Below are 20,540 nucleotides of genomic sequence, written 5' to 3' on the forward strand. Positions count from 1 at the left end.
TCAACTTCAGTTTCTAACTCCCGATACTTTGTGATTTTTTTTTCTTGCTGCGTGTCTTCAATTCGTGCATCCCCAGGTATTGCAATGTCAATGAACCAAACCTTTTTCTTCTCAACTATTGTTCTGTCAGGTGTGTTGTGGGCCAAGTGCCTGTCAAGTCTGAATTCTGAAGTCCCACAAGATCTTGACTTTTTCATTTTCCAGAACCTCCTCAACCTGATATTGAATTTATATTGCCACCTATTTGTAGACAAGTAAAGATACTGGATTTACATTGGGTGTAGGTTTAAAAGAAAGGGAAAAGAAATCTCTTTTCCAGTTGAGGATGGATCATAAATGACCTGGACGAGGAGATAGAAAGGGAACTCATCAAATGTGCAGAAGACACCAAGCTGGTGGAAATAGCCAATACTTTATTTAGAACAGGGGTCTCCAACCTTGGCAACTTTGAGACTTGTGGGCTTCCACTCCCAGCTGGCTGAGGAATTCTGGGAGTTGAAGTCCACACGGCTCAAAGCTGCCAAGGTTGGAGATCCCTGATTTAGAAGGTAAGTTCAGGATCCGGAAGGGTGTAGACAGACATGAACACGGGGCCCTAACCAAAAAAATGCCATTCATGGGTGAGAAAAGTAAGGTTCAGAACTTAGGGTGGACATTTGTTATTGTTTGCTAATGGAAGCAACCTGGAACTAAGGAGATACTTCCCAACAGTGAGGACAATTAACCATTGGAACAGCTTTCCACCAGAAGTGGCTGCTCCATTGCTGGTGGTTTTCAAGAAGAGTCTGGACAGGCACTTGTCTGAAATGGGTCTCCTTTAGGGGGCTGGACTAGAAGACCTCCAAAGTCCCGTCCAGCTCATTCTAGTATAATTACGTAAGTACAGAATAGGTGGTATAACTCCCAAGGTCCCTTCCCACTCCATTATTTGGAGGAGGAGGAGGAGAGCAGGGGGCTGGACTAGAAGACCTCCAAGGTCCCTTCCCACACACTATTCCGATCGACCAACGGATCAAACTCCGCGCGGTGGCAGCGGAGAAGGCCCAGCCGCGGGGCGGGGCTTGTCGGGAAGGGGCGTGGCCTCCGCGCAGGTGGGAGGGCCCCGCTTCCACGTCCAGCTCGATCAGAGATCGGAGGCACCTGCGAGAACTTCCCTCCGGAGCGGCAGTTGGGGTTGCTCGCTCTGCCTTGGCTGCCAGCCCCATGGTGCACTCCCAGCTGCCCGTCGCGGCTCCTCTCCGCCTGCTCTGCGCCCTCCTGTTGCTGCCCTCGGCGACGATGATCCCCGGGGGCCTTTCCCCGAGATCCGTCACGGATCCGGACGTGCAGAAAGCCGCCGAGTTCGCCGTGCAAGAATACAACTCGCTCAGCACAAACGCCTACTATTACAAGCAGTTGCGCATTGTGGAGGCGCAGTCCCAGGTGTGTGTCTTGGGGAGGGTGAAACAGCCTAGTTGGGGTCTTTTGGGATAGCCAAAGCCCGGGGGGCTCTAGGTAAGGTTGGGGCTGTAGGTACAACGAAGGAACTGGGGGCTGTAGGTACAACAAAAGAGAATTGGGGCTGTAGGTACAGTGGAAGAGAATTGGGGAGGCAGTGTATGTGTCTGGAGGTGGGAGGGTTTTTGCGGGGGAGGGGCAGCCTCGTTGGATCCTCAGAGTAGCCAAAGGATTTGGAATTCCTCTGGAAACAGTAGAAAGGTTTGGGGGTGCTGGAGGAAGCTTAGGGGTGTTCGGGGGGGGGGGCTGTTATCATGACCCCAAAGGACATGATTTCTGCTGTTCATATCAGATATAGAAATATTTCCTCTTGCGTTGATTTTCTTGGGTGGGCGGGTTGGACTAGATGACCTACAAGGTCCCTTCCAACTCTGTGATTCTGTTGTTGTTCTGTTATTGCTCCTCTCTAGTGATAAACTACTTCCTGGTTTGCAATCTATGTAGCTGAATCTGTTCTGGGTTTTTCCCACCTGTAATTCACTTTAAGGTCACATTACTGTATTTTTTTTCTTCATTTAAATCCAGGTAGTCGCAGGGGCGAAATATTATCTGACGATGGAGTTGATGAAAACCAAGTGTGCAAAGGCCACCGGCAAGCCAAAGGTGTACAAAGAGATCCAGAACTGTGAACTTCCTCCAAAGGCTCAGCAGGAGGTGAGATCAGATGCCAAAATCTGATTATGTATTTTTAATATTTAGTGGACAAAAGCTCCTTTGTTTGAGGTCAGCAGGCTCAGCTGAACAACAGAAACAAAAACAGATTTAAATTCTTTTCATGGTTTTCAGTTCAAAACAAAAGTGAAGCTGATCTGGAACAAAAATAAGAATTGTGGATTTAGGCTGACCCAGAGGAACCATTCACACAGCATCACATAGCAGGCTAATTGGATTATGGATATTATTTTTCCTAGGTATTTTGTGATTTCCTAGACTAGTGTGAGGTGGAGCTCTCGCCTTACAATCAGGAGGCTGTGAGTTCAATGCCAGGTAGAGGCAGATATTTCTCTGGGCAGGATGAGAAAATATCTGCTGAACAAAAAACTCCATATTGGCGAGAGGAAGGGCATCCGCCAGTAAACACTCCACTAGCTCCATTCAGTTTCCCAGACTCCACCATGCAAGGGTCGCTAAAGGATAATAATGATTTTGTGATTTCCTAGCCAAGTCAGAGTAGCTTATGGCTCCGTCGGATGAACAGGCTGAGCAAAGGGGTCAGTGGTGAGCCAAGGGGTTTGTGTGAGGGGCAGAGAACCAAGCAGACCAGCCTCCCCACAGCTGTTGGGGCACCGGAGTTTTGAACTGATCCTGTCCCCGTGGGACCTGTGATGAGGGAACCCTGAAATCCAGTGATGACTTTACGGTCTGGCAAAACTCCAGAACTTGCCTTGGCAGTTGGACAGGATTAATCTGGATTATTCTGGGGGTGGGGTCAGGGGTGGGATTCAAATTTTTAACAACTGGTTCTGTGGGCGTGGCTTAGTTGGTGTGCGTGGCTTGGTGGACATGTGACTGGGTAGACGTGGCTTGGTGATCATGTTATTGGCTGGGTGTGGCCAACTCAATATCACTCACATCGAGGCACGCATCTCCTCGCCTGGCCTCTCATGACCGTGGGGATGCTGCAACAGTTGTAAGTGTGAAAAATGGTCATAAGTCACTTTTTTTAGTGCCATTGTAACTTGGAATGGTCACTCCACACAAGCAAAGTACCAGCAAAGGAGGGGAAAAAACTCCAGAAATGTTCTTGAGACAGGAAGTCTAGTCCTGCCAAGAATGTAATAAGGGTTAACAGAGAGGCAGTTTCTGTAAGCAACCCCAGAATGTTTCCTTCCTGCCTTCCTTACAGGATTAGCCCAGTAATTTCTTCTAACAACCAGTTCTCCAAACTGCTTAGAATGTTAACAACCGGTTCTAGCAAATAGGTGCGAACTGGTAGAATCCCACCCCTGGGTGGGGTGTTGTGTCTTAGATAAATGAAGAATTAATGATGTCTCCAGATTTATTATGCCATGTGAATTCAGCATCTTTGGGTCTCTGTTGTTTTCTGGCGAATTGGTTTTCTGGGACTCTTGGCAGACAAAGGTACAGGACAGATCAGGCGAAACCTAGCTCAGTAACTCCAAGATGGACCTAATGGACGATGACTTAAACATGAGCCAGCTGTGTGCTGTAGCGGCCAAAAAAGTTAGTACAATCCTTGTATTATAAACAGAGGCACAGAATCAAAATCAGATGAAGTATTAGCACTGCTTTATAAAGCCGTAGTAAGGCCACACCTGGATTACTGCCTCCAGTTTTGGTCCCCACATTGCAAAGAAAGATGTTGAGACTTTGGAAAAAGTATAGAGAAGAGCAATTAAGATGATTGAAGGCCTGGAGACTAAAACATAGGAAGAGCGGCTGTGGGGTTTAAGTGTGGGCTAGTGTAAAGAAAAGCAGAAATAGGGGGGACATGATGGCCGTATTCCAGAATTTGAGGGGCTGCCACAAAGAAGAGGGGGTCAAGCTATTCCCCAAGGCACCAGAAGGGCAGGACAAGAAGCAACGGATGAAAACCAATCAAGGAGAGAAGCAACCTAGAACTAAGGAGAAACTTCCTCACGGAACAATTAACCAATGGAACAGCTTGTCACCAGAAATTATGGGTTCTTCAACCCTGGAGGTTTTTAAGAAGAGGCTAGACAGCCATTTGTCTAACATGGTATAGGGTCTCCTTGAGCAGGGGTTGGACTAGAAGACCTCCAAGGTCCCTCCCAGCTCTATTCTGATTAATGACTCTCAGTGGCAGCCAGACCATTATCCCACAGCTATTATTATTTGGGAAGGGCCTCCACCACATGGTCTGTGATGGGCCACTTCCACAAATATTTTGGCCATTGAGTAATGAGTTTAAGCTTGGAGATCCAGGGTGGAGCCAAGCAATCCCGGATGGATTTATTTCACCGTTTAGTCGACTGTCAAAATAAGGCCGGGTGTAGACATCCAACACTCAAAGGCAAAGAATGTCACAAGTTGATCCTTCCTGCATTTAAAAGATTGCTCACCTTCCATTTAAGGAAGAAGGTGGGGCCTTTTTCAGCCGAATGGCAGCCTGCCACTCATCTCAAAATAATTTAAGATAGGTCACCGTCTATGATATATATCCCCATTCTTCCCTCTTAGGCTGTCATTAATTATAAAACTTGGCAAGTCTTGGCACTGAAAGGCAGCACAGGTGTGAAAAAGGGATGTGTCTAACCTCTGCTTTTCTAACCCACTTTTTAAAATTATGTAATTTGTAGGGCTGCTTATCGCATAGCATAGAACAGAATAGAATAGAAAGAGAAAGAGAATACAGAAGAGAATACAGAAGAGAGGAATTTGTCTTTGATGCAAGTGCCCTCAGTGTACATAAAAGAAAAGAGACATTCGTTGAATCATAAAAGTACAAACACTTAATGATAGTCATAGGGTACAATAAGCGATCAAATCATACTAAGAAACAATATAAATCGTAAGGATGCAAGCGACAAAATTACAGTCATACAGTCACCAGTGGGAGGGGATGGGTGATAAGGAGTGATGAGAACATTAATAGTAATAGTAGTGCACACTTTGTAAATAGTTGGACAGTGTAGAGGGAATTAATTGTTTAGCAGAGAAAAAACTCCCCTTGTGTCTAGTTGTTCTGGTGTGCAGTGCCTTATAGCGTTGTTTTGAGGGAAGGAGTCGAATCAGTTTATGTCCGCGATGTGAGGGGTCTGTAAATATTTTCACAGCCCTCTTTTTGATTCGTGCAGGGTACAGGTCCTCCGTGGAAGGCAGGTTGGTAGCCATTGTATTTTTTCTGCAGTCCTAATTACCCTCTGGAGTCTGTGTCTGTCCTGTTGGGTTGCAGAATCAAACCAGGCAGTTATAGAGGTGCAGATGACAGAATTTAGATTTAGTGATTTGAGTTAGAACAGCACTGGAAAAAGTGACTTATGATAGTTTTCCACACTTGTAGTGACCGTTGTGTCATCACTACGGTTGCGTCATCAAAATGCGAAACGCTTGGCAACTGACTCGCATTTATGATGGTGGCAGAGTCCCGGGGTGGGGTCACGTGATCCCCTGTTGCGACCTTCTGACAGACAAGCCGAGTCAATGAGGAAATCTGTTTCGCTTTAACAACCATGTTACTATATTAACAACTGAACTGATTCACTTAGCAAATGACAATCGCACTTAGACTGGCTTAGATCTGGCTTCTTTCCCTCTTTGGAAGAGTTTTCTAGCTCCCACTGCCTTAAGAAAGTTCAAAACATTCTCAAGGATCCATCTCATCCTGGGCACAAAACCCACTTCTTTTTTGAACTATTACCACCTGGCGGACGGTACAGGATAATAATAAAAACAAGGACAAATAGGCTGAAAAACAGCTTCTATCCCAGAGCAGTCACTCTACTGCAGTGGTGGCTAACCTTTTTTGGGCTCCTGTGCCAAAAATTGTGTGCGCACTTGCACGCTCATATGCCAGCACCCAGAAGGCAATGCGCCTCCCCCCACACCCCGTACACATGCGCATGCAATCCCCACCCACCCACCCCTGCCACCCCCTTACCTCAGCTGCGCCTCACAGCTGATTTTTGGCTGATTTGAGGGCTTTGCAGGCCGAAAACTAGGCCCGTTTCATCACTTCCGGTATTTTCAGAAAACCAGGAAGTGATGAAACAGGTCTAGTTTTCAGCCTGCGGAAGCCTTTCTCAAGCCTTTGGGAGATGGAAAAAATCCTCAAACCCGCCGAAAGTCAGCTGTGAGGTGCACACATGCGCAGTGAGGTAAGTTTGCCTGCAGCTTGCGTGCCGGCACAAATGGTTCTGCGTGCCACCTGCATGCCACCATCACAGCTCTACTGAATTCTACTGTCTAGTGCACCATGAATGCAATATCAGGGGTTTTCTATTCAGTTGCATGGAATGTGAAGGGTGTGTGTGTGTTTTGTTTTATCTTTTTATGTACAATGTACACTGAAGATAGGAGTGGTGCAGTGGCCTAGTGGTGGGGCTCTCACCTCACAATCAGGAGGCTGTGAGTTCGATCTTAGGTCAGGGCAGATATTTATCTCTCTGGGCACGATCAGAAATATATCTGCTGGGGGGGGGAAGACTCCACATTGGCAACAGGAAAGGCATCCGGCCATTAAAACACTCTGCTAGCTCCATTCAGTTGTCCAGACTCCACCCCGCAAGGGATTATTGGGGCTGTTTAAAGAAGATAACGATGACATAGATGGCATTTAATTTCATTGTACGAGGTGCAATGACAATAAATTAACTCATTAATAAAGCTATTAAGATGCGCAGAGCTGGGGCTCAACAATCTCGTCCTTGCTCCGTCCTTCTTTCCAAACTTAATTAAGTCACTCTGGAGGCTCTCTCGAGTTAGGTCACTCAGGGAATGATAGTTGTCTCAGCTGCCTGGAACTTCCCCACGTCTCAAGAGAAGATGGAATGAGCAAATTGCTTTGCTGACCAAGCTGGCTTTTGCTAACGAGCCCATTGCTCTCAAGTGCTCAGAAATAAGGTTGCTTCACAGCGGTATCTGTTTGAGGCTCTTGCCCAATAAAACATCCAGCTGACAGGACTGCCATTTCCGGTATTTTCCTCCTCCTCCCTTTTTTTTTTGAAGACAGACACCTGCTGTCCCTCGGTATTTGGGGCTTCCTTCATTGTAATTTTAGAATACATTAATTATAATATAGATTACTAGCTCAATACCCGTGCTTTGCTATGAAACTCTGTGGTCAGGCTTAGTTTTTGGGGAGGGAAATAAAGGGGGGAGGGAAATTCAGCCTCTACCTACCAGCATCCATGCATCCTGTTAGTGGGTGAGAGAGAGTTGAGGGCTGTTTGGAAACTGAAATAGCATTTGCTCTGTGAGCAATAAGGAGACAGCAAGGAGCCTGGGCGTGGCTTAGCTCAACTGTTCTGTACTAAAGCTGCTTGGTGCTGTGAAACTGAAACTCCTCTCCTCTGCTTGTGTTTTGCATTTGGAACAGATTTCTTTTCAGGTGGGGAGGGGGAGTAGAACTCCTTAGCATCAGAGCGTGTTAATAATAATAATAATAATAATAATAATAATATAGGAAATGCTAATGCTCTGATGGTCATTTGGAAAAATCCTTTTTTAGTGAGCTCCTAGAAGCCAGGAGGAACATACGTGCCAAATTTCAAGTTTGTAGTCTTTACGATTCTGGAGATTTTGTGATGATGCGTGAGTGGTATTTCGCTTTTATATATATAGATTATTATAATATAGATTGTATAGAGTTGGAAGAGACTTTGGAGGTCAGCTAGTCCAACCTTCCCACCCAAGCAGAAGACCCTATACCATCTCAGACAAATGGCTGTCCAATCTCTTCTAGAAAGCCTCCAGTGATGGAGTACTCACAGTTTCTGGAAGGTAGTTGTTCCACCGGTGAATTGGATGGGTGGTTTGGTGACTTGGGGAGATGGGACCTGTAATCCGCTGTGCCAGGACTCCATATTAAGAAGGTAAAGGTTCCCCTCGCACATCCATGCTAGTCGTTTCCGGCTCTAGCGGGGCGGTGCTCATCTCCATTTCAAAGCCGAAGAGCCAGCGCTGTCCGAAGACATCTCCATGGTCATGTGGCCAGCAGGACTAAACTCCGAAGGCGCATGGAACGCTGTTCCCTTCCCACCAAAGGGGTCCCTATTTTCCTACTTGCATTTCTTTACATGCTTTTGAACTGCTAGGTTGGCAGAAGCTGGGACGAGGAACGGGAGCTCACTCCGTGACGCAACGCTAGGGATTCGAACCGCTGAACTTTCTGATAGACAAGCTCAATGTCTTAGCCACTCAGCTACCGTGTCTCTCCATATCAAGAAAGACCAGGCTAAATCCTTTGATTGCAGATGGTGTGTGCAGAATTTCCCCAGAATCTACGTCAGCGCATGTAATTTGTTTCTATGAAGGGTTTATATATTGTGGGGTCCTTGATGCTCCCTTAGCTTAAGTTGTTTTCTTGCAGACATTTTGTGACCCAACTAGGTAACATCTTTAGTGGTAGGAAGGTGTTTATCAATGCCCACCAGCTATAACAGGGCAAGCCGCCGCACAGGTAGCCCTAGACTTATGACCACAATCGAGCCCAAAATTTATCTTAAGTGAGACATTTGTTAAGGGTGTTTTGCCCCATTTTACGATTTTTCTTGCCACATTTGTTAAACGAATCCCTGCCGTTGTTAAATTAGCAACATGGGTGTTAAGTGAATCTGGTTTCTCCATTGACTTTGCTTGTTAGAAGATCACAAAAGAGGATTCACATGACTCTGGAACACTGCCACCGTCATAACTATGAACCAATTGCCAATCAGGTGACTATGGGGAAGTTACAATGGTCATAAGTGTGAAAAATGATCATAAGTCCCTTTTTTCAGTGCTGTTGCAACTTTGAACTGTCACTAAATGAACTGTTGTAAGTCGAGGACTACCTGTATATAAACAGAGAACAAACCCTTGTAGCACTGATGATGTTACCAAATTGGGTCATGAAATGTCTGCAACAAAACAACCAGGCTCCAAGAGCATCATTTCAACCCTTACCTATAAGTTATCTTTCCTACTGATAATTTATATACCACCAAATGTTTCAAACGCTGATTATCTGGGTTTCCCTTCTTTTTTCTCTTCATTCTCTTTTAGAAACTTACTTGCCACTTCCAAGTCTGGTCCCGTCCTTGGCTGGAAAAGATGGAGTTGACAAAGATGAGTTGTAACTAATCTGGACAGCTGGGATGGACTCACGAGATGACCCCCAACATGGGCAAATGATCCTGAGTGTGTCCAGTGGCCGAGAAACCTCTGACGTTACAAGCTGAATTTAGAGGAAGCTTTGCTTTTTTCGTCCGTCATATATGACCCTTCACAAATCTTGAGTCAAATGATTCACTTAAGCCCCAGTTCACAATTTTTTTCCTTCTCCTCAGTTTCCCTTTCTTTTCTCTAGCTTTGTTTGCTGTAGTTTGCGTTATAGAGAAGACAGCTCCAAGTGATGAGTCAATTGTTAATTGGTCTTAATAAAGCTATCAGATGATGTTTCTGGCTGGTGTCCCTTTCTTGTCCAAATCCCATTGAAGAGAATAGTAATAATAAATAAATAAATGTAGTAGAATACATTATAGCTGTGGTGACTAATCTTTTTGGGCTCCTGTGCCAAAAAGTGTGCATGTGCTTGCACGTGTGTGTGCCAGCACCCAGAAGGTAATGTGCACTCCCCCCACGCCCCCTAGCGTGTGCACGCAATCCCCACCCCCACCCCTTACCTGCACTGCACCTCACAGCTGATTTTCGGCTGGTTTGAGGTCTTTTTCAGCCTCCTAGAGGCTTGAGGAAGGCTTCTGCAGGCTTTGCGGGCCGAAGCTAGGCCCGTTTCATCATTTCTGGTATTTCCGGAAAAACAAGAAGTGATGAAACGGGCCTAGTTTGAAGCCTGCGGAAGCCTTCCTCAAGTCTCTGGGAGGCCAAAAAAGGCCTCAAACCAGCCAAAAATCAGCTGTGAGGCACGCGCATGAGCAGTGAGGTAAGATTGGCTGCAGCTTGTGTGCCGGCACATATGGCTTTGTGTGCCGGCACAAATGGCTCTGCGTGCCACCTGTGGCACACGTGCCATAGGTTCACCATCACAGCATTCTACCATTAAGTAGAAAGTTACTCTATAGACATTAGCTGTCTTGAAAAATATATGTTATCCTGGTGTAAACTTATTTCCGTATGCATTTACTCATTGTTGAACATATGCCTGCAATCAATTGCATCCTCCTATATCAAGTATATGGTCCTGTTATATAAATCCTTCATGAATCCTTCCAGAAATGCCACCCCTATTTCTCCCAGGAATTGGCACCTAACTATACCTCCAACTGCCAAGGCAATTTGCAAACACACCTTTAACCTATGGTGTTAACAAAAGGCCAACATGACCAGAGATCTACAAAGTAATTAGAGAATCAAGAACAAAGGTTTTTGCGTGTATAAGAAGGGCAGGACATCTTTCTGTATTTTGTAGAATTTTCCTCCCATGTCTCTTGTGATGTGCTAGGAATTTCTTACCCAGAACTTGTAAATTTGATCAAACATAAAGTCTGCTTTCTTTGATTTGCACGCCTCCATTTAAGTCTTTGTTTTGGTTCATTTTTGGCTTAAGCGTACTGCCAGACCTTACACCATCTAACCATGTTCTGACACTCACTATGTGTAAGGACCAGACGCTTCCCCCCGCACCCATCAGACGATAAGAATGGACTTTCAAAAACTGGGTATTTCAACAGCAATTCTTTATTGAAGGGGAAGAAAGCGAGTCAACATTCAAAGCAGGGTCTGGTATTGTTTTGACCCAAACCCTTTTCCAATAAAACAAACATGAATCAAAGGGAAGAGAAACCTTTTAATGATTCTTACAAATTCCCGGTTAAAAGGCTGCTGCAAACTAATTAATTTTGATAAGCATGAGCCTCATCAAAACTGCGAGGCTGCCAAGAATAACATAAGGTTACCTAGAGATATTTTGCAACACAAGAATCTTCAAATACCAACTTAAGATACTGTAATGTCCACGAGGCTGAGTTTCAAAATGTCTTTGCATTCTGCAAAGAACGTTCACTTCACAGCTGGCTTTTATCTTCTTGAAGGAGGGGCCGTTACCTTGCAGCCTTACTCCCGAGTCGCCCATGCTGTTGCAACTGCTCTTGCCTGTGAGCAACCCTGCACGCACACGCACTTGACACAGGCTCCTCGGGAACCTCCTCATCGCTGTTGCCAGCCCCCACAATCTCTGAAGCCAGCAGTCCACTCCCTAATGGTCCTGGCCCCTCATCTGGCTAACCACAACATGCAGCTCAGATAAAGGGAGTTAGAATCCCTCCCTCTTAGTTTGATGTGGATTTCGCCAATACGCAGAAGCAAACATGTTATTTTCTCCCCGCCTCTGAGAACGTAGCTAAGAAGAGATTCCCAGAAAGTTTCTTTCAGAATTGAAATTTATATGGCCCCTTCTCCGCTTTTGCCATCTCTCCAAGAGGTGAGAAGTTTCCAGGCATCTGGGGTGCCAGGCAATGGTTGTAAATCATAAAACAGTCTAGAATCCACACTATATCAGACATTAATACAACTGAGTGAGTCCAGAAGTATTTTACAAGAAGAGTACTACACTCCTCTGTTCGCAACAGAATACCCTACACCACCAGACTAGAGTTGCTAGGCTTAGACAACCTTGAACTACGCCGTCTAAGATTGGACTTAAGCATAGCACATAAAATTATCTTGTTACAATGCCTTACCAGTTAATGAATATTTCAACTTTAACCACAACAACACAAGAGCACGCAGCAGATATAAACTTAATGTAAACCACTCCAAACTTGATTGCTGGAAGTACGACTTCAGCCACCGAGTGGTCAATGTCTGGAACTCGCTACCTGCCTCTGTTATCACCTGCTCAAACCCCCACTCCTTTCCCCTCAAACTAACCTCTATTGACCTCACCCCATTCCTAAGAGGTCTGTAAGGGGCGTGCATAAGTGCACCATCGTGCCTACCTTCCCTGTCCTATTGTCCCCAATTATTTGTACCTATTTCATGTACTTATACTCATGTTTATTCTTTTTTTAAAAAAAATAAATTTATTTATTCAACGTTTTAACACTTAAAAACAAATATCCGCACTTTACGACGTTACTATAGCAGTATTTACAGTGTAAATATCTTCTATTAATGTGTTATACATCTCTGTATTTGATTCTTCGTCATTCTAGGCATTTTATACATATATACATTTTTATTTACATTTATTTACACAAAAACCTTATGGTTTTATAGTTTTATCATATTACATAGATCATTTGATGCCTTTGCGTCTTATTCTTATCCATTCGTACAAAACATCCTATATTTTATAATATTCTCCTTCTTTAGCCTTCAATAATTTTGTTAATCTATCTACCTCTGCGCATTGATATACCTTATTAATAATTGTGGCTTACTCATGTTTATTCTTATATCTATTATATTGTAAGCATTTTGACAAATCAAATAAATAAATAAAAACAGATTTAGTACAAGAGTTAGGATATTCAGATTACCTCTAAAAGAATTACTTGTGTCAAACCGCCCCCCGCTTCTTCTTCCATTGAAGAATGGCAGATACACGGGTCCCAGCTGATCGGTGGGGCTTCACAGGAGAATGGAGCTGGAAAGCAGGTTAGTGGGGAGGGGAGAGAATGGGATTTTTCAGTATACTTCCCCTGCCATACCATGCCATGCCCAACAAAGCATGCCCAACAAAGCATGCCCACAGAACCGGTAGTAAAAAATTTTGAATTCCACCATTGCTTCCCTCCCTCCCTTTCAACCTATCTCCCCTTCCTTCCTTCCTTCCTTCCTTCCTTCCTTCCTTCCTTCCTTCCTTCCTTCCTTCCTTCCTGACTTACTTATTTCCTTCTCTCCCTCCCTCCAATACCCCAGAAGGTTTCCTGGTAATTATCCCTAACTGGCAAGACATATTCATTGGCGTAATGGTAAGCCAATTAGAGTAGACTATAGGAAACAGTATTCCGTTAAGAATTGCTAATTGTAGTTACTGAAAAGAAAACGGACAAACACATGCAGTCACCACAGCTAAAGTTTCCAGAAGTTTGGAAAAGGACCAAATTGCGTCACCTTTCAGCATCTGGCAGCTGTTGCATTTCCAACCAAGGATGCTTCAGGGGTCTCTGATGGCCTCTCTTCCCCCCAGGTGGGACAGTCAGGGGTTAAAGAAGACCACATGGGGGGGAAGCAAAAGCCCAGGGCAAGCCCCTATTGCCCCCTCCCCCGCCCCTTGGACAAAACAAAGTTTAGCAAGATGGATTCTGGGATGACCATTGTGTCATTTGTGCTGTGGGTGTCAAAACCTGAAGGTTGGGTGGGATTTGGACAAGAAAAGGACACAAGCCGGAAACATTGTGATGATACCTTTATTAAGATTAATTACCAGAATTAACAAAATACGGATTCTTCTCAAGGATGAAAATGATGGGAAAGAGGAGAAGTGCAAGGGAAGGTCTCCTTGCAGGTCAAGGAACAATTTCAGGAACTCAGGAGATGCGAATTTGGGCTTAAGCAAACGGCCTCATTCTTGAGTTGTGTCAGAAGAAGCAAAGCTTGCTGTGAACCCAGCTTGCACACCAGAGGTTCCTCGGCTGATGGACACCCTCAGCATCCTTAGCCTGAGCAGAAGAGGCTCTTCGGAGGCCCAGATCAGAGGCAGTCTGTGAATCCCAACTGCCATTTGGATGGCGGAGAGCAGGGTATAATTCTAAAGTAGCAGCTGGGCTCCTGGAAGGGAATGAAAGAGAAAAACCAAGTTGGAAGGGACCTTGGAGGTTGTCTAGTCCAACCCTTTGTGATGACCAGGGGCTTGGCATGAAAGCCACACAGCTAGAGAACCAGTCCAACTTCCCCTTATTGTTCCAACTTTGCCCCCAAACCGTTCCCACAGTCACTGCCAGACCTTGAGCCAGGCTCTCCCACCCGCCTGCAGAAGCCTCTGGCTGCACATGGTCCAGGGAGCAAGATTAGCCCCCTTCAGCAACCAGGGCCAGCAGCCACAACTTCTGGTGGCCGCTGTTCCATTGGTTAATTGTTCTCACTGTCAGGAAATTTCTCCTTAATTCCAGGTTGCTTCTCTCCTTGGTCAGTTTCCATCCATTGTTTCTTGTTCTGCCTTCCGGTGCTTTGGAAAACAAGTTGACCCCCTCCTCTTTGTAACAGCCCGCCAAATATTGGGAAACTGCTATCCTGTCTCTCCTGGTCTTTCTTGTCGTTAAACTAGAGATACCCAATTCCTGCAACCATTCTTTCTATGTTTTAATCTCCAGCTCCCTAATCCTTTTTTTGTTTGTTCTTCTCTGCACTTTTTCTAGAGTCTCAATATCTTTTTTATATCGTGGCAACCAAAACTGGATTTAGTATTCCAAGGGTGGTCTTGTCAAGGCATTATAAAGTGATACTACTACTTCATGTGTTTCCATCTGTTCAGTGGTGGGATTCCAATTTTTTTACTACCAGTTCTGTGACTGTGGCTTGGTGGACATGGAAGGGGAAGGATACTGCAAAATCCCCTAACCTGCTTTCCAGCTCTGTTCTCCTGTGCAGGGCAACCAAAGAAGACCCAGCCAATCAGCTGGGACTCAGTGGGAGACAAAGAATAGATGGGTGCGGGGCCAGTCAGAGGCGGTATTGGCCGGTTCTCCAAACTACTCAAAATTTCCACTACTGGTTCTCCAGAACTGGCCAGAACCTGCTGAATAGCACCTCTGCATCCGTTGCTTCTTGTCCTTCCTTCAGGTGCTTTGGAGAAAAGGTTGACCCCCGTTTTCTTTGGGGCAGCCCCTCAAATAGCAAACACCACTATTGTGTCACCCTTCCTGTTTTGAATTGAGATCGTCCCTGGAAATAATTAAAAGCTCCTTTGCAAAAGTGGCTGCTGAGCTCAGACAAGGCAGGTTTTATCCATTAAACCACAAATAGATAATCGGAACTTGGCATCTAATCTCACCTCCTCATTCCCTTGAAGTGGTTTACATTTCTGGATTTCCTTATATTTCATCTTCCTACTCTTTTTACATCTGGTTTTCACAAAGTCCACTGTAAGGCGGTATTCGTCCCGACTATTTGCCTGCATTTAAAAATGAATACATGGTCGTTTAATTAATTAGTAAACATGTTTGGCTTCATCAGCAGTAACCAGGAAAGCATTTTATACCTTCAGAGCAGAAAAAACATCAGTTCAAGAGGAAAGATTTCGTATGAGATTGGAACAGCAGAAATCACGTCGTTTTGTTCCACAATAACAGTCCTTCCCTTAGAACCCCCCCTAAGCTCCCTCCAGCCCCCCACAACCCTTCCATTAAGAGCCCCAGTGACACAGTGGTTAGAGTGCAGCATTGCTGGCTAACTCTGGGAACTGCCAGGCATTCGATCCTGATAGGCTCAAGGGTGACTCAGCCATCCAAGGTCAGTAAAATGAGGACCCAGATTCTGTGGGGCAAGAGGCTGACTCTGCAAACCGCTTAGAGAGGGCTGTAAAGCACTATCAAGTGATATATATGTATTAGTCCTTCGTTCCTTCCTTCCTTCGTTCCTTCCTTCCTTTTAAAATGCAGTATTGCAGGATGATTCTACTCACTGCCAGAAGTTCAATCCTGACCGGCTCCTTCCGAGGTTGATAAAATGAGGACCCAGATCTAAGCATCTAACAAGATGCTGACTATGTAAATCGCTTAGAAACGGCTGCGAAGCACCCTGAAGTGGTATCTAAGTCCAACGCTCTTGGCTACTCCAGGAATCCAACGAGGCTGCCCACCTACCTCCCATCCCAAAAGAAACCTCCCCACTTCCAGACACACACCTGCGACTGCACCTTCGGAACACGCAGCACCTTGAAATAAGTGGTGCTGTCCTTTCTTTCCTGGTTGTATCGCTCCACGACGAAGGCGAGGGCTTTTTTCACCCCACGATCATTGGCAGGTAAGTCAGAAAAATCCTCTGGGATCCACAGGAGCAGCTCCGGGGAGAGCATCAGGAGGACGCCGAGGAGGCCGAGGAGGGAGGGGAGAGGCGGCAGCCGGGAGCTTCCCATGGGGCTGGCGAGAGAGGGTCGCTGGCAGGCGCGGGAGCAGAGCGACCTCCAAGTATCTGCCTTGGATGTGCAAGGAGCCGCAGGGGGCAGAGGCGCTCACCTGCGCGGAGGCCACGCCCATTCTCCAGAAGCTCCACCCTTCGTGGCTGGACCATCTCCGCTGCCCAGGTGCTCGCCGCCTCCGCGCGCTTTGGGTCCCCTTCGGCCCAATTCTTCCCACTAGTTGAGGTTAGGGCTGAGGTTGGGCACAGTCAAGTTAGTAGTCGTGGTTTGCTACCAAACGTCAGTGGTCCTACTAGTTGTGTATTTCAAGAGCAGAAGACAAGGGTGAGGGGGAATTGGGATGGGGTTGGACTAGATGACCTACAAGGTCCCTTCCAACTCTGTTAATCTGTTAGCCTGGTTGTCTGTTTCCTAAGCATTAGCCAAGGCTACTTTTGACAAGTGGATAATGAGGGTTTGGGGAGCCCCAGGATTGTCACCCCCCCCCATGTCCCTCCACCCATGGAGAGTTTACAGCCCACGGGCATCTTGGCATCTTTCTGCATAGATGTGTGTGGGAAATGGAGCTTGAAAGGTGGAGGGAAATCTAAAGGAGAGGATCCGTGGACACAGTGTCAGCAAGGGAAGGAGGAGTTAGAAGAAACACTATTAAGAATTGCTAATTGTAGTTACCGAAAAGAAAACGGACAAACACATGCGGCCACCACAGCTAAAGTTTCCAGAAGTTTGGAAAAGGACCAAATTGCTTCACCATTCAGCATCTGGCAGCTGTTGCATTTCCAACCAAGGATGCTTCAGGGGTCTCTGATGGCCTCTCTTCCCCCCAGGTGGGACAGTCAGGGGTTAAACAAAGACCGCAATTAGGGAGGGGCAAAGCAAAAGCCCAGGGCAGACCCCCATTCCCCCTCCTTGGACAAAGCAAAGTCTTTCTAGTGAGGTGGTTTCTGGGAAAAGCCATCGTGTCCTTGTTCTGTGGGTGTCAAATCCTGAAGGTTGGGAGGGATTTGGATGAGAAAAGGATACAAGCCGGAAACATCATGCTGATAGCTTTACTGAGATTAATTAACTGAATTAGCAAAATACGGATTCTTCTCAAAGGTGAAAATGATAGAAAAGAGGAGAAGTACAAGAAAAGGTCTCCTTGCAGGTCAAGGAACAATTTCAGGAATTCAGGAGATGTGAATTTGGGTTTAAGCAAAGGGTCCCATTTGTTGTATCAGAAGAAGCAAAGCTTGCTGTGAACCCAGCTTGCACACCAGATGTCAGATCCGTGTATCTCTCATTTCTTCAATGGAAGAAGAAAAGGCGGGGGAGACTGATAAAGAAATCCTTTTTTGATGTAACCTGAATATATTTAATCTTATATCGAATTTGTATAAACTACACATGATACAATGGAGGGACGAAAACCAGATGCCCGGAAATCTATCACTTCTGGAAGACACAGCCGGGGGATGAAGAGACCGTAGTGAGATGTGTCCTGGGAAACTCCGGAAAAGATCGTTCTAAAAAGGGAGTGGGGGGAATTAACATATTGGCTCTTTCTTTTACTAAATACACATCAAGATAAGGGGGGTGGGGCTTAAACTCCCTTATCTATCTCTGCATGCCTGAGAGACCTTAGACGCTGCTTTTAACCCCTACATCAATTGTCTCGTCTCAATAAAGGGTTCTTTTTGATCAGTTTAGTTTTCAGAAGTTCATTCTATTTGATTGAATGGGAAAAGTTCTGTAGCCTGACACCAGAGGTTGCTCAACTGCTAGACACATTCAGCATCCTTAGCCTGAGCAGAAGAGGCTCTTCGGAGGTCCAGATCAGAGGCACCTTCTGAATTCCAAATTCATTTTGAACTGCCCATGGGCGGCTAAAACTCCAAAGTAGCAATGTAGTGGCTGGAAGGGAATGAAAGAGAAAAACAGAGTTGGAAGGGACCTTGGAGATCATCTAGTCCAATCCCTTTGTGATGACCCGGGATGTGGCACAAAAGCCACGCAGCCAGAGAACCGGTCCAACTTCCCCTTATTGTTCCAACTGTGCCCCCAAACCGTTCCCACAGTCACTGCAGTCCTTGAGCCAGGCTCTCCCACCCGCCTGCAGAGGCCTCTGGCTGCACATGGTCCACGGAGCAAGATTAGCCCCCTTCAGCAACCAGGGCCAGCAGGCCAAGAAGCCAGGTTAGCCCCCCCCACCAGCAAACAGGGCTTCAGAGCTTCAGAAAAGCAGGCAACCCCTCCACAAAACCGATCACAGCAAACTCCAGGCTTTGGCAATTTCACACCAGGCTCCCCCTTGTTCCCAAGAAATGCCCCCCACCAGCACCTCCTCATCTCTCCATCCCCAGGTGTGCCTTGTGAAAGGGGCGGGGCCGGGGCTGGGTTGGTCCCTCCTTCTCTCCTCCCTCCGACTTCTGGGATCAGGAGCGGGTGAGTCTTGCCGGTCCCCTGAGCTTTCCCTCCTTCAGGCAAGCCTTGCCCGGACTGACTCTGCCCTTCCCCGTTTCCCCAGGGCCAAAGGAGCCAAAGTGGGGAGGACGCCCTGGTTCAAGTAAGAGACCCTGTAGCACTCCAGACAAATGGCTGCCCAGTCTCTTCTGGAAACCGCCCAGTGATGGAGCCCCCACAAATTCTGGTGACTGGTGAATTGCTCTCACTATTAGGAAAGTTCTCCTTCCTTCCAGGTTGCTTCTCTCCTTGATTCGCCAAAACTGGATCCAGTATTGCAAGGGTGGTCTTGTCAAGGCATTAGAAAGTGGTACTACTATTTCATGTATTTCCATCTGTTGCTTCTTCTCCTTCCTGCAGGTGCTTTGGAGAAAAGGTTGACCCCCGTTTTCTTTGGGGCAGCCCCTCAAATAGCAAACACCGCTATCGTGTCACCCTTCCTGTTTTGAATTGAGATCGTCCCTGGAAATAATTAAAAGCTCCGTTGCAAAAGTGGCTGCTGAGCTCAGACAAGGCAGGTTTTATCCATTAAGCCACAAATAGATAATCGGAACTTGGCATCCAATCTCACCTCTGGATTCCCTGGAAGTTGCTCACATTCCTGGATCTTCTCATATTTCTTTACCTCACCGATCCTCTTTTTACATGTTGTTTTCACCAACTCCACCCATACTTGGAATTCGATCGGTATAATCAACTGGATATAAAAAGGAATACATGGCCTTTTAATTAATTAGAAAACATGTTCGGCTTCATTGGTGGTGAACAGGAAAGCACTTTATGCCTTGAGAGTCGCAAGAACATCAGTTCAAGAGGAAAGATTTCCGTTTCAGATACGAAATCATGTTGCTTTGATCCACGATAAAATTCCTTCCCTTGGAACTTCCAGCCACCCCGCAAACGCGTCCATTAAGAGCCCTGGTGGCGCAGTGGTTAGAGTGCAGCATTGCAGGCTAACTCTGCCAACTGCCAGGAGTTTGATCCTGACCAGCTCAAGGATGACTCAGCCTTCCAAGGAGGGTAAAATGAGGACCCAGATTGTTGGGGTCAAGAGGCTGACTCTGTAAACCGCTTAGAAACGGCTGTGAAGCACCCTGAAGTGGTATCTAAGTCTAACTGCTCTTGGCTACTCCAGGGATCCAACGAGGCTGCCCACCTACCTCCCGCCCCCCAAGAAACCTCCCCACTTCCAGACACACACCTGCACCTTGATGCCCTGAATACGCAACAGCTTGAAATAGTTGGCACTGTCCTCTCTCTCCTGGTTGTATCGCTCCACGGTGAAGGCGAGGACTTTCTGCACCTCTGGATCATCGACGGGCACGTCGTAAAGAGGCACGGCGTTTACCGTTAGCAGCTCCATCAGGAGGGTGCAGAAGAGGCCGAGGAGGGAGGGGAGAGGCAGCCAGGAGCGTCCCATGGGGCTGGCGAGAGAGGGTCGCTGGCAGGCGCAGAAGCAGAGCGTCCTCCAGGTACCTGCCTTCGATGTGCAAAAAGCAGCAGGCGACAGAGGCGCTCACCTGTGTGGAGGCCACGCCCATTCTCCAGAAGCTCCACCCCCCATGGCTGGACCGTGTCCGCTGCCCAGGTGCTCACCACCTCCGCGCGCTTTGGGTCCCCTTCCTTCGGCCCAATTCTTCCCCCTAGTTGAGGTTAGGGCTGAAGTCGAGGTGGTGGCGGCGAGGGGGGATAGTTGAGTTACTGCTGGTGATCTGCTCCAAAACGTCAGCGCTCCTGCTAGTTGTGTATTTTATAAGAAGCCCAGGCAACCTTCAGCCAGGTGGGCAATAAGGATGCGGGAGACCCCCCCCCCCAGATTGTCGCCCCTCCCCAAAGCCAGGGACGTTACTAAGCTCCTGCTAGTTTTCAAGCAGCTTTCAAGAAGAGACTGGACTGCCCCTCTGTCAGAAATGGTGTAGGGTCTCCTGCTTTGGGGTGG

General features: G+C 46.6%; 2 protein-coding genes across 2 annotated transcripts; one reads left to right on the forward strand and one right to left on the reverse strand.

The window, feature by feature from the left end:
• The first annotated feature begins 297 nt into the window (after nt 1-297).
• Nucleotides 298-9,576, forward strand: LOC113450568 (cystatin-like). The gene is made up of 3 exons (XM_087913764.1): nt 298-1,422; nt 2,023-2,151; nt 9,184-9,576. The coding sequence occupies exons 1-3, from the start codon at nt 1,204-1,206 to the stop codon at nt 9,259-9,261; spliced, it is 426 nt and encodes a 141-aa protein (XP_087769890.1). The 5' UTR covers nt 298-1,203; the 3' UTR covers nt 9,262-9,576.
• Nucleotides 9,577-17,974: 8,398 nt separating this feature from the next.
• LOC148124547 (cystatin-like) lies at nt 17,975-20,021 on the reverse strand. The gene is made up of 3 exons (XM_087913884.1): nt 19,803-20,021; nt 19,173-19,298; nt 17,975-18,052 (listed from the first exon to the last, which is right to left on the reverse strand). Exons 1-3 carry the CDS (start codon nt 20,019-20,021, stop codon nt 17,975-17,977), a joined length of 423 nt encoding a protein of 140 aa, XP_087770010.1.
• Between the last annotated feature and the right edge of the window lie 519 nt (nt 20,022-20,540).

This window comes from Pseudonaja textilis, chromosome 16, assembly GCF_049901715.1.
Source record: "Pseudonaja textilis isolate UNSWEBS1 chromosome 16, rPseTex1.2, whole genome shotgun sequence".
Classification (NCBI taxonomy): Eukaryota; Metazoa; Chordata; class Lepidosauria; order Squamata; family Elapidae; genus Pseudonaja; species Pseudonaja textilis.

Bases quoted from the DNA above. Each gene is read 5' to 3' on its own strand.
- LOC148124547 (XM_087913884.1), bottom strand. From the start codon at position 20,021: ATGGGACGCTCCTGGCTGCCTCTCCCCTCCCTCCTCGGCCTCTTCTGC. The intron at 19,299-19,802 runs GTGTGTGTCTGG...TTTTATATCCAG, and splicing joins TTCAGGGCATCAAGGTGCAG to TTGATTATACCGATCGAATT. The intron at 18,053-19,172 runs GTGAGATTGGAT...ATTCCCTTCCAG, and splicing joins AACTTCCAGGGAATCCAGAG to CCACTACATTGCTACTTTGG.
- LOC113450568 (XM_087913764.1), top strand. From the start codon at position 1,204: ATGGTGCACTCCCAGCTGCCCGTCGCGGCTCCTCTCCGCCTGCTCTGC. The intron at 1,423-2,022 runs GTGTGTGTCTTG...ATTTAAATCCAG, and splicing joins TTGTGGAGGCGCAGTCCCAG to GTAGTCGCAGGGGCGAAATA. The intron at 2,152-9,183 runs GTGAGATCAGAT...ATTCTCTTTTAG, and splicing joins CTCCAAAGGCTCAGCAGGAG to AAACTTACTTGCCACTTCCA.